Source organism: Lates calcarifer, linkage group LG21, assembly GCF_001640805.2.
Source record: "Lates calcarifer isolate ASB-BC8 linkage group LG21, TLL_Latcal_v3, whole genome shotgun sequence".
Taxonomy (NCBI): domain Eukaryota; kingdom Metazoa; phylum Chordata; class Actinopteri; family Centropomidae; genus Lates; species Lates calcarifer.
In genome coordinates this window covers 10,282,318-10,296,534 of record NC_066853.1, presented here as the reverse complement: position 1 = coordinate 10,296,534, position 14,217 = coordinate 10,282,318, and the positions used below count along the sequence as shown (strand labels likewise).

General features: G+C 39.9%; 1 protein-coding gene across 1 annotated transcript; it reads left to right on the top strand.

Annotated features, from left to right (window-relative positions):
• The first annotated feature begins 1,909 nt into the window (after nt 1-1,909).
• Nucleotides 1,910-14,172, top strand: foxn1 (forkhead box N1). The gene is made up of 9 exons (XM_051065626.1): nt 1,910-2,581; nt 7,809-7,947; nt 8,120-8,413; nt 8,567-8,662; nt 8,775-8,905; nt 9,053-9,149; nt 10,710-10,917; nt 10,995-11,447; nt 12,270-14,172. Exons 2-9 carry the CDS (start codon nt 7,828-7,830, stop codon nt 12,572-12,574), a joined length of 1,704 nt encoding a protein of 567 aa, XP_050921583.1. The 5' UTR covers nt 1,910-2,581; nt 7,809-7,827; the 3' UTR covers nt 12,575-14,172.
• The last annotated feature ends 45 nt before the right edge of the window (nt 14,173-14,217 follow it).

Here is a 14,217-nt window from a genome sequence, read left to right as displayed (position 1 = left end):
CACACAAAAAAGCAAAACAAGCATATTTCTGCTTGACAAAATCGTGTAAATCTTTTTTCATTATTTTTGGACTTTACTATGTTCAGGCTTATTGCTTGTGAATTAATGGATAATTTTACATATTTTCAGGAAATAGCCACCACTTATTGACAGACAATATGCAACAATATGCAGTGATAAGGGCTTGCAAGTAGACAAAGCTTCAGTTTCCAGGGGCACAAACCAAAATGATAGCAGAATAATGCTGTTTTTTTTTCTCCTTTTTTGTCATCTTTTTTCAGCTGCTTATCAAGGCCCAGGTTGCAGTAGCTGCATGCTGCAGACAACAGCACAGCAGGTTCACATAGTGCAATGGTGGTTAAATATTAAGAAGACTGTAAGTCTACAGCCATGCTAGTGGCTCTGTCAGGCTGCATGGTAACATGCTCACAAAGGCAATGCAGATGTTTAGCAGATATACAAGTGTTTACCATGTTCATCATCTTAGTTTAGCTTGTTAACATGCCGACGTTTGGTAACTACCAGTAAACAAAGCCGAATGTTGTTAGTTTTGCAGGTATTTGGTCATTACCAAAAGTTCTGGACAGAGTCCAGCATCCATAAGAACTCGAACCAACCATTAGTAGGCTGCACACACGCCACCTTAACCTCAACTATCTGTCAATGCAACAGATGAAAATGATACCTTTTGTGCTGACATTGCAGTTGTTCAAGCACAGTTGTAGCCACATGTCAGTAACATTACAGCAGGTGTTTTCCGTCAGCAGTTAAAGTGCCTGCTGCGACTAGGGGTGGGGTGGGGTGAGGTTAGAGAAACAACAAACCTTAAAAAATTTCACCTCACATGAATCAGAGCATCAATTACTTCTAAATCATCATTCAGAGTGTAATCTATTGAAGAGGATTGACACAGGTGAATCAAAACAGCAGAGTAGTAGATGCATCAGCATGTCCAAATTCCTCTTGAATGACAAAATGCTGATTTGCATGTAGCAAGCTCAGATATGTGTGAGCCATCAGCATGATTACATCTTCCACTGACAGTTACCTGTCACCATGTTGTAATCAATTTCTTTGTTTTTGATCAGAGTTTAAGCTGACTGTAGTAAAAGTGGGTGTAGCTCTGGTGGGAGTCCTGGATTGAGGTCAAGAGTTTTACAACTTGGACTAATGCAAACACTACTCACTGCTGATGATCAGAGAGGCACAGAGAAACACAGCTGCATTGCTTTTACATTCTAAACGTGTCAATAACGTGTTCAAGCTCTGCAAAACATGATATTGCAACTGAGAACACCCGAGCACCGGAGCAATTATTTCCCAGAAGACAATGAGACTTTCACCAATGTGCCCCCTGGAATTTCTTCCCACATTACACCCTTCTCAAGATCTTCATCGTTGGCAGAAAGAGCCTTCGGCAGTAGCCCTGCTCTGCAGAGGCCTTGCGCTGTAACACGAGTTTATTCAATCTGTCATTAATCCTGTGTCTCTCTGCCATTCTGCCTCGCCCTCTCGCTGAGGACAGGGTTTGTTCAAGGTATAGCTACAAGCTAAGGGTGCTGATGTTTTTCTGGTTCATCGGGAGGATAGGATAGGAATCTACCTGTATTGACATACCTCTACTCCCTCTCCCTTGCTCGCTTTCCCACCCCTCCTCTTTCACTGTCAACGTTTTGGAGGAGAATGGAAGTTTAAAGCTCTTGAGACAACAGAAATTCTTTGAGAGGCATCACCATGGAGCATCTTAAACATGCTTAGGAGCTGCCTGATGGTTCTGAGATTAGTTTGACGTGACAGCCTGCAGACCACAACAACCTGATTGGTGGTTTGGTGCCTGATTGCGACAGTTAATCCTTTTGGTGAACTAAAATTTCCAGACTGACAGCTTCTCTTTGCCAGAGTTGCCGGTTCTTTGTGGTTCAGCTGTAATGGTGCATGCGCTCTCGCATGCCTCAAATGCTCTAATGATCCTGCCTGTGTTTACTTGTGCACGTTTGTTAGAAAGTGAGTTGGAAACAGATCACATTTAAGATCACCTGGGTGGGACTTAGGTGAGTTCAGAAACCAGGGCACGGTGCCCGCTCGCTCTTTGCCACTGGCTGTGATCAGTAGTGTATCTTGTGTCCCATTCAGACAAGTAACCATTCAGTGAGGCAAAGAAAGACTGATGGAGGGAGGAAGGGAGCGCTGCCAACTGCCAGTGGCTGCACCAGTAGATCTTTTGGAACCTGTTGCAGCAGGTTTTTCTTTCTGTATATCTTATTTCTGGGCTAGCCTGGATGTGCTCCAGACACACACACACATATCCACCCACACATACAGAACACACACACACACACCGTATGAGGATGATATTCTGAGCTGCCAAAATCTGAAACCAGCCCATCAACCACTTCCGTACATATTATAGACAGTCAATCTAATCGAAGTGCTTCACTGTCAGGGTGAAAGGGGCTCGAGGTGCACAGATCCATGAGGGATATGGACTCAAGATGTGGACAGGTTACAGGTCTGAGTGAGAAAATCTGAAACCACAAATCCACAAAGAGAGGACAGAGGGCAATTCTGAGTCACAGGTTAGGTGAGTTCACTTGAAGCATATTGGCTATTTTTGCTCTTATTGATTTTTGATTTTCAAACTTTTTACCTCATGTTTATATGGTAACTAAGAGACACATTGCAACACTGTGCTGCTCTGTACTGAAATTGTTGGCACTGCTGTAGGTGTTGACTGCTTGTTAACCTCTATAAACTCACTGATGGCAACCTTCTCATGTCAGTATATAATACTGACAGTTATGCTTAAGGTGAACATTAACACCTGTTCTTGTCTTCTGATTATCATAGGCATCAAAGATAATTAACAACTTCATAAAAAATATGTACAGCTGAGCTAGAGAAATGTGCTGATAGCTGCACTGTGATACTACTGATACTAATGAGACTGCAGAAATGTTGGGTAAATTTGTTTAAGTGAACTTAAGTGAAAAAACAAGTTAAAGAACAATAATTTTTATGTAGGCTTTATTGGCGTATAATATTATTTTCAGCATCCTAGACTGTTAAATGTTCAAAAGTTGCTCCCGTCCTTTTTATGCAGTCTGAAAAAATTATTTTAGACTGCATAAATTAACAAGATTAATGCAACAGGTTTTGTTTTCTCTTTTTAAGTTATGATAACGTCTGGTAAAATCATGCTGAGCTAAGTGACAACATTTACACAACTCAAGTAAGGTCAAAGCGCTTTCCCCCCACGTTCAAAAGTATTACTGATTTTCATATTTTCAATATTACAATCAATATTTTAAGTTGATCACACATAAACATAAAGTTGTGTGCTTAGTTACTGTAACTCCACATCACACTAAATCCTTTTAAAATATAACTCAGTTAAGTTAACTGAACATGATCAAACAAGTTGAGCAAACCTTTGATAGTAAGCTGAATCAATATCTGGTCATTCATGCTGACATGTTCACAAACAGATTTGTACAAGTTTTTAAGAGTCAGAACCTTCAGCTGCGTACGAGGGGTGGGGACTGAATTCAATACAAACCCTTCTCGTTGTATTTATTATTGTGAGAAGAAAGAGCCATGTTTTAATTAAACATGTTTTCATGCTGGTCAGTCTGCCACTATACTACAGATTTGTCTTTAGAAATTTGACTTAATGAGTTAAGTTAACTTTCAGAAGTTCATTCATTTAACTCATTTCAATTCCAAAGACCTCAAATCCTAAGAACTTGCATTTACTAGAATTTTAAGTTGAATTAACTTGAAATTAAAAGCACACTGTATTTACGTCCATATTAATGAGAAAATTTAAGTTCATTCCAAGAAATTCTTGTTTGATGTTTTGCAGTGACAGAATGTTTTTTAAGTTGACAATCTGCAGTCCATTGTCTAGTGGTTCTCAATCCTTCCTCAGCTTTACTTAGCAAGTTGACTTCACACTTCACTTCACAACTGTACCTGTCCCTTTGTGAAAACCTGCAACTTGTTTCTCTTGTTTTATCTATTTATTTAATAATTTAAACTTTAGATTTCCAAACATTAACAAACCCAGTGGTGCTGAGTCTTCATAAAATTCTGTAAGTGACACTTTATTCACGCTTGCTTTTCAGACCAGCTTCCATCTGCTTACGGGAGAAGTTTTTAAAATATTTCACAAGTACATTTTTATTACATTGGGATCACTTGGATTCAAAGCAAATATTATGCCCATCAGCCAAACACAATGCCTCAGAACATTGATTCCCCTCAAGACATTGGCTCCCTCAGTCAAGCCTGTCACCAGTTATGACTCCATCTAACTCTTTTATTGCCTTGTGGAACATATTCAAAGAAATCTTAGCGAGTTCATAGACATGTTACATAAATGCATGTAAGACAAAATAATTGTTATAATTTCACAAAATATAATTCAAGCTAATTATAGTACCTTAAGAAGTGCATCCATGAAGTGCCACGTTGCCATACAGAGACCGTCGACCAAATGTGTGAATGTTATGTCTTCACAGCTTCAGAGCACACATGCTTAAAAAAAATAAAATATATAATGTTTGCAACAGGTAGATGAAATTAAAAGTAATGTTAGCCACAAGAGATTTTATCAATTTTAGAAGATGATGCCTAACAGTTCTACAAAATAACACAGGGAAATGACAGAATAGCCCACTTTAGAATATTGCAGTAAGTTAATGTAATAAAATAATGAAATGAGATTCATTGTCCCTGGTGCAATGAGGAGGTTTTATGGGAGTGCCACCAAAAAGAAAAGGGAAAAAAAACAAATACAAAAGAAAAGAAAATTTTTCATTCATCGCGATCAAAAGAGTGAGTAATGTCAGGTTTGGAGTCAGTTAAATGAGACATAGATTTATAATCTCATAAGTGGGTGTGAGTTTTGATCATGTCTCAGATTTGATCACAGTTGATAAAAAATGTCTGTAGTGTCAAAAATGTTATTCTCTCAAATGTCCAAACCTCCCATCAGGTTTTAAATCATTTAATGAAAATCTGAATAATATGAATAATCCTGCTGGATGTGGTTGTCCTAGTAGTTTGGTCTATATTTGGTCTATATTTGGTATAAATTCACTTTGAAAATGTCCCAAAACACTACTTCAAATCCCACACATCACGCTGATTATATGATATTGTATCGTGACCAAAAATTATGCCGATTTCAAAGCATTTCCTTTTGCTGATATAAATTATTAATTAGTTTGATCCAGAGAATGAAGATAAGATCAATATTGTCAACTAAATACTAAACAGCTGCAGTGTCTTGTCAACAGATTGTTGGGCTTGTCATGTTTATTTGTTGGCTTTATTTCAGGCCTTGGCAGTAACCGCCTCTGACTTGGTGTGATTTGCATATTAGGATCTTATCATGTATCTACATGAGGGGGAAAATAAAAACAATACATGACACTTGAAGGGAGGGATATAATCAGGCATCCAGATAGAGTTTAAAATGGAGAATACTTACATCTAAAAAAATGTAATATAAAATTTATTGTATATATATATATATATATATATATATAATTTTCTTGGCTGCTTCATATACATTTTTGGCAGTAATATTCCTTTTACAGTGTTTGCTTTGGCAAAAAGGTGAAACTTTGTTAGTACTTGCATGGACACAGATCTTATAAAACAAAAAGCAAGATTTGCATATAAGCAGCTTATCATGCTGCTGTCTGGAGGCCAGAAAACAACACTGATGCGTGTGAGAGGTTTAAGGATAGGTTCACATTCTGTCTCCAAACAGTTGTCAGGTGGTAATTTGAGCAATGGAACAGGCTTTACTGGCTGCAACTATTCGTTCTGTTCACACTGGCCATTTAAAGATCCATTTTTGATGTGTTTTCAAAGTAAAATATGGAGTACAAACACAGTAAAAGCATTTATATGGAGCATCATGCATGCCTACGTCGTCTGCTGCTTATACTGGTCAGCATCAGTAAAACCATAATACACTTAATCTCTATAATTTAAAAAAAAGTATTTAAAAAGTATGTAAACAACACAGAAAACGTGATTTTCTTTAATCAAAATCACTGATTGATACAGTGAATAGTTTTCCCTTAGGTACAAAAAATGCCCATCACCTTTGAAAAATCCAAATGGGTGGTTTCTAACCACATGAACAAAGAATATTCAGTCTATTCCAAAAAAACAAGATAAAAAAAGATTTTCTAACCCTTATTTTGTATCAGAATATAGGAAAGAAACATTAATGTCTTCCAGTATAACTAATTCAGTTTTGGTTTATGTTTTTAAAGTGAGCAAGGGCATATATAATTTCCAGAGATATGTTATGATAAAGACATTATTTAGATGGTTAGAGGAGTGAGAGGACTCAGGAATTACTTTCAGAACAGTGAAGTGTTGTCAAATGACTTTAGTTGTTATCATTATTATATAATTATTTTTCAGAAACTCAGATGCTCAGCTCTGTAACTCTGTAACTTTTAATGATGACAAGGCTGCACATGCACACACACATACGCACACACAAACACACATTATCTCCACTGCTGAAGTTTCTACTTTTCTTACTGTAAGTGCATCCGTTCTGGCTGGTGGCACTGTGTCTGTCAAGCAGATGAGAGGATTTGTTGCCACAGTGGTGAAAAGGCAATCTCTCAACTTTCATCTCGCCACTTCAGCCTTCTTTGATCTGAACAGAAAGAGCTACGATTGCTACTCCTCTCACTTGCTCGTACACACACACATCACAGGAGAGGTTGATCCCATTTTGTCCACCTCAGCATTATTTGGCTTTATGTGACCTAACAGCCATGGTTTGTTGGCAGTTTTAATGAGCTTGGTTTATGTCGGGGTTGAGGTTACCTTTACTGGAACTTGGGCCACGTGTCTCTCACCTCTGCTGGGATCAGATAACACTTCTTCACACACAGCCAGATAACCCTGTGACCCGTGCACGTCCACTAATGTCAAACCTGGGAGTTTTAATGCACTGGCACTGACAATGAACTCAACTGTACCCACACCTGCATTCATACTGTCAGAGATTTAAAGTAGAAAAATGACTCAGTAGATATGATCTCAAGGGATCAGTGACAAAGACTACTTTGTCTTAACACTTAAGATTTTCTTCCTGTTATGAGGCAACAGCCATGAAAAGAGAATATAAAATATACATAGCTGTCTGTCAACTATCAGTTGTACCTTCCTCTCCCATCTGACACTTTATTGTCTTGAAAAGAAAAGACTGAAATATGCTACCATTAGCAGCGGCTTAGCTTAGCATAAAAATTGGAAATGGGGACAGCTGTTTCCCCCTGGTTCTGGAAGTCCAGCCAAAAAATATTCCTGCTTATTAACCCCCGGTAAAACCACAAATTGTCATTCTTACACTTTGGTTTTTGTATGAATTTAACAAACAAGATGTAATGTGTTAATTAGTGAGCTTTAGAAGTGCTGGTAGGTGGCGTTTATCACCTTTGCTAGCTGTTTCCCCGTTTCTAGTGTTTACGCTGAGCTAAGCTAACCTAACTGAAAATCATGATACAAGTATTTCAGGGGCATCTCTCAGGACAAAAGCAAAAAGCGAACACTTGAACAGCCTCATGTGACCTCTAATTTGAATCGATGCAGCTCACAACATTTCTAATGATATATCTGGTTATACAGACTCCAAGTTGGGCGAATCAGTGACAAGATCATCAGACCAGAAAATGCCACTTAGAAAAGATGAAAAATAGAGTTTCTCCTCAAACGGAGCCTGTTTTTATTTTTATTATTTTTTTTTTATTTTTTTTATCTCTTCACAGAAGCAGATTTTGGTGCAGCATGTCAGACTCCTCCACGTTTTCCCCCAGCAGCTGCAAGTCTCAAACATCAACCCCTCAGGCCAGCCTACACACCTGTGAGCCCTGTGGGACTTCCTGCCAGCAGATGGCAGAATCACAGGTACTGAGCTGCCCCAGGCTTTTCTGTTTTAACCCAAAACAACCTCTTCTGTGTGGCGCACACAAAACCTACCAACACCTCTAAAAGCTCACTTATTAACATGTTATATTTTATGGTGACTCTAATGATCACACCACAAGCTAAAGAGGGCAGGGGTGTCTGCTTCACCCAGCAGGAGACCAGCACCTACAGCCTGAGGGCCGCAGCTGTGAACAGGAGGCACAGCGCTGATGGGACCATCAGTTCAGGGTCAAGATCCGCACCGGGACGAGGCCCTGCCGACTCTCACCGTTTCCACCCATATTGCAGACAGTTCAGCGATGGAGAAGTAACGGCTTCAAGTTGTCTCCAACAGTGCTCCTCTTCCTTCAGCTGTCTGCAGGAGTTGTGCAGCTCAGATACTCATTCACGCAGCTCCAGCAGCGAGGCACCACAATCCTGGGACCAATACAACGAAGGCATACAGGTATTTTTTTTTTTTTAACTTACCTGTTATTTCAGTTGTGCAATCCAAAACAAGCTGTTAAAGATACACTGCTCTTTGTTCCTCACATGGCAGGACACACATCCCTGCACACACTGAACAATTTCCTTTTACTTTTTCCATACTTACATACAGAGTTCGTACCCAGAGCTACCAGCTGTGCCCATGGAGGCCTCCTGCTTCCTGTCTCAAAGCTACCCATCCCACAGTTCATCAAGCCCTCTAAAACAGGTGAGTGATCAGGTTGAGCACAGTCAGCGAAAACTTTATTGTGGCTGTTTATCAGTCAATATACATGACTCAGCCAAAGCAGATGAAAAAAAAAAAATTGTGTTCTCTACAGGTCTCATCTAGACTGTACCCTAATAATGACCAGTCCAACAGCTCAAAATATTCTCTCCAAAGTCTCTCCAATCAGTCACACCAGGAGAACACCACACAGCCCCTCTTCCCCAAGCCCATTTACTCATACAGGTAATATTACATCATTCTTTGCCATATTTATGTCTATGTTATAGATTTCTTGAAGTTTTTGCTAAACTAAGGCAGTTCCAGTGAATATGGATGCGATACCTTAAACTGAATTGCCATTGTAAATGAATGTCTCCTTCATCACTGCAGTATCTTGATCTTCATGGCTCTGAAAAGCAGTAAAACAGGAAGTCTGCCGGTCAGTGAGATCTACAGCTTCATGACTGAACACTTCCCATATTTCAAGGTACCACAACATGTGTTTTCTTTCTCACACACACACTGAAAATGGATCCCGGGCTCACGAGCAGCACAAGTCAGCCAGCCACAAGTCTGAACCACAGATAATTCTTTGCACAGGCAGAATCAGGAGACTTAGAGCTTTCAAACAGTGTATAATTTGTTGTGTGAAGCTAGAGTCCAGCACCGACCAAAACACACACAATCTGGAGCTGGAGCCGTGCCTCTGCAGAGTGGTCATGATAGTCAGCTTTTTCCCCCTTGCTAGTTATTTTCCAATCAGCTGAACTATCTGAGTTCTTTGCTTTGATTTATTGATTTCACACGTGTTGAGCTGACAAATGGGCTGGAATGTAAGGCCCGCCTCCCCAGTCTCATGAGCAGGACGATGTGTGTACATGTTTGTAGCAGCAGTTTCTCTAGTTCGGTCGGTAGCTTCACATCTATAGCTGAAGGGCTCAAGTTCGTGTTTTGTTGTAAGTTAAAGATTCTCCCAAACCACATCTGTGTTGTAGCTGACATTAATTACTTTCATTATATACCTGTAATGATAAATGACACGGTGAAAACAGCAGTGTGCTGCACCTGCAGCTGGGTGGCTCTGGACCAGCTGTTAAGGCGTGAGGCTGACATTGGGAGTAAAATGAGGATATGTTTTGTGTCTGTTTAATACAAATTCTTAGTGTGTTTGCATGTGAGTGCACGTAGGCGGTTATGGGGCTGATGCAGGGACTGTTGAATGATTCAGAAAATCAAATTTGATGTATATTACCAGATATATAATTATTTGCATTTTATTGAGATGGTAGATTAAAGCACATATTATAAATTCAGGCCCCTGTAATTTAATATTGATGAAACTGAAGGCAGCTGCAGGACTGGACCTCTGTTTGAACCCATAGCCGTCACAAATACTGTAGATTTTTCAAAGGATTCCAGATATCTAAAAATCAGATAAGTTCAGACTCACCCTCTCTGGAAGGACCTAAAAGACTCGCCGCCATGTGTATTCAAAAAGGCACCATATAGATGGCTGCTTTCCAAACAGCTGCCTGTAACATTAAACACAGGCTGCAGGGCCAGAAAATATATTGAGACAGATGATAAAGTGAGGAACGTCAGGTGTGTTTTGTAAGAGCCGTGATTTTTTTTTTTTGTAATATATTGCAATAACTTTCTGAATATTGTCAAGTATCTTTGAGTTCATTTCTGTGGACACTTGCTATGGCATGCAGATATTAATAATTCCTGTTGGTGGAAAAATGAATATATGTTTTAATATCCCCTGCAGGGAGGGTGCAGTTCCCTGGTTTCTGAAGAAGAGATTTCAGTGACATTTGAAGAAGATAGTTGTCTAATTTGATGCATATACTCTGAAACACTGTCAGGTAGTTTAGTCAGTTGACACACAATTACTCTGCAACTATTTCTGATAGCCCATTAATCTTGCTTTAGGCTGAACATTTACCGTTTTGGCTTCTAAGCTTTGTTGCCTTTTTTTTATCTTATGTGACATACGTGATTAAATGTTTTGGGGTTTTGAAGCGTCGGCCCTCTCTGTGTTCAGACAGCTCCTGACGGATGGAAGAACTCAGTGCGTCACAACCTCTCCCTGAACAAGTGCTTTGAGAAGGTGGAGAGCAAAAACGGAAACTCGTCCCGTAAAGGCTGCCTGTGGGCTCTCAATCCAGCCAAGGTGGAGAAGATGCAGGAGGAGCTGCACAAGTGGCGCCGCAAAGACCCTGTCACTGTGCGCAGGAGCATGGCCAAGCCAGGTGGGTCCCCTTTGCTTTAAATCAATCAAAGCTGGATGGTGAGTTTAGCATTATTTGATTCAAACTTTATTTGACAGAAGAACTTGAGCGTCTTGTGGGAGCGAGACCGGACAAGCTCAGGTCTTTGCCGCCTTACCCAGGGCTTTCATCCAGAGTGGGCCCTATCTACAGCGCCACCTCGTCGTCTTGCAGCCCGGCCCAGCTTCGACCTTCCTGTCAACCCGTTCGGCATCCACAGTATGCCCACATTCGGCCTCAGCAACCTTGCTACGTTCCCCCCGCTGTAGCCCACCCCAGCAACTCATTTGCCCTGTACTCACCCTGTGCGCAGCAGCCGGCAGCTGGCGTCCCACCATCCACTGGAGGCCTGAACTCACCCATTGCCGGGAAGATGCCACCGGTTTATAATTACGCCATGCAGGCTGAGTACGGTGTCGGACTCAGGAGCATGCAGGACTTGGTGTTGGAGGGAGACGCCAGTTACGACATTGACACGCTCAACCCCAGTCTGACTGACCTGCAGCTGCAAGGTATGACAGTGCCATAGAAGCTTTCACTGTGGTGATCTAATGAGATATCACATCGTGTACTACAATGTGAAAAGACTAGTTCGGCTTCATCCAACTTCTACACTGCAAATAATCACCTTAGATATCGACCGATGTACTGGCATTGCTGATACTATCAGGGAATATTAGATTACAAGATGGCGCACAGTCAAAATATCTTCCAAGATTAAATAATGTGCAAACATAAGCTGCCATATCTACATACTGTCAGTGTTTCCTTATGAATTATCCACATTTGTCTCTCCCTTCTTTATCCACCCACTCCCAGCCTAGCTCCACTTACCTCTCATATTTTACCATTGCATTCAAGTTACAGAGCCAGTTCGATTTTTTCAGAAAAATAAATACCTGCTGTTCTTTGAAAAACCCAGGAGGCCCTTTAACAAAACTCACTGCTTTTCTGAAGGTATTTCCAGACTCCTCAAAGGCTCCTCTAACCATCTGTGAGAAAAATTACCTGTTTGCTACACACACCACAAAAGGATTTTTAAATGGTTTTCTTGTCTTCCTCTTATAGTGCTTAATCAAAGGAGCTGGAAATTATATTTGTCCTTGTTTTTTGTAAACATTGTCTTATTCTGTGTAAGAATGTTCAATATTGGAATGAGGAATCAATATATACAAAAATAGCTGAAGATAAAATAATTAGTTTGGTTTATGACAGACTTTCTTTAAGAACATAAAGAAAGTATATCTTCTATCCTGCAACAGTTTTTATAACCTGGAGAGTGTATTAGTGACAGTCTCCAAAACACAGCTGAAGTTTCCCCCCTCTGGTTTTAGGTAACATGTGGGAGGAGTTAAGGGAGGACAGCCTGGTGTCAGATCCACATGGATCCACTGCTCCTGCCCTGCGGGACCCCCACACCCAGACCAGCTGCCTGCAGGTCGCTCCTCCTGTCAGTCAGATGTCAGAGCTCACTGCTGTCGCTCGGTGTAAAGCAGAGTACGAGGACGAGGATGCAGGCGCTGGACGAACCTTTGAGCAGCACAGCTATTTGAATGGACTGCATCCCATGGTTTACTCAGGGGTGGAGAGCTTGGCTGGGTATCTGACCTCCTGCACCACATCCATCTCCTTAATGTGAAGACCTGATGGTTGATCATCTCTGACCACTGATGATTGATATTAACCTGAATGGGAAGTGTTGTAACTAGCAGCTTCATGCCAGAGTATTAGCTTAGTGGTTATCTAACCCATCAGATCCTCCGTTTACCACTGTGTGATAGACTCTGTGGGGGAACTAGCTATCAAAATATTCACTGATAAAACATAACACACCTCCTGTTATATCTTTTTTGTCAATACACATTTCTTTTCCCCCAGTTTTTGGTGAATTAGTAAGTAAAACTGTAATTAAATACCCTATTGAAAACTTTATTTTTAAATGTATTTGTGAATTTAGCTATTTATTTACCCTTTACAAACTGTTCTGTCACACTGATTTACAAATTTCACCTTGTTGTTGTAATTAATAGATTTTTAAGTCATTTAAAGAAAATATCAATAATTGTATTTTTATTTGGTCATTAGTAAATCAATTTTCCAACCTAATTAAATATGATTTAGGTATTTGTTTATAAGTTCATAACCTTATTGATGCATTAATATATTTGTACATTCTTGTCATTTATTTTTATCAGCTCTCTTAGTCAGTCAATATCAGATAATGAATTGCTTTGTTTCTATTTCTAAGAGTTTAGTTCCTCCATACACATTAAATGTTAGAGGATGTCCTCTGCTTAAGCACCTTACTATGAGCTGGCTGTAACATAAACAAACTGCAGTAAACAGGGCAGTCAGTCTCTGATTAAAGGGCCAAAAACCATCTCACTGAATATGTTCAATATGATATTACATTATTTACAAACCTGTGAGACTGTGTATTGTATATTTTACAGTCATTCATTTGCTCCACTGTGGTACGGGCATGAGGAAAACTCAGTTTGTTTATGCTGATGTCTAACGATGAATGATGCTGCCATAGGTGCTGTCCTGGCATCGGTGCAGTGACACTGTTGTCACAGAAGATGGCAGCAAAGACGCTTTGTGACCTGCAGCGGTCACCCAACAATCCCATCTTTTTCTCTCTGTCTGTGTTGATTTTTGGTGGTTTCAGTGTGGTGTCTGTGCAGAGGTTAACACGTGAAGGCCTCTGAAGTGTGAGTGTGCTCACCTTGAATCTGAGTTTTTTATTTTCGGTCTAGAGGACATAATGCATTCAGTAGCATCAAACTTCAAACAAATTAACAATACTTTATGTGTAGTTTTTCCTTTATCCCCCATATATTTCTCCCAGACTTCACGTGCATTCAGCATAACTGGTGTGACTGAGAGATCTAATCTAATATCTACAGGTAGCAAATTTAGTGCATAAAATAAAGAGAGTCAACCCAGCTCTGAAGGCCTACTTATAAAACTCTTGAATGACACTCTTATATAAGCTATTAGACTTAATTGCATATTCACAGATCTACAACTATATCAGATGCAAATTACTAATTAATCCTAAAACATATCTGGAAAGAATCTTTAATCAGTGCTGATATTAAATTTAAACAAGTGAATCAACTTAATTATTTTGGAATAAATCTGTTCCCCCTAACCAGTAAATGTAATGAAATTAAGCCAACACAGTTCATGCAGTATACTTAAATGTGGCTTATATTTCCTTGATATTCATTCATTTCATCAGTGCATTGCATTGCATAAGGTTTAGGCTACCATAAG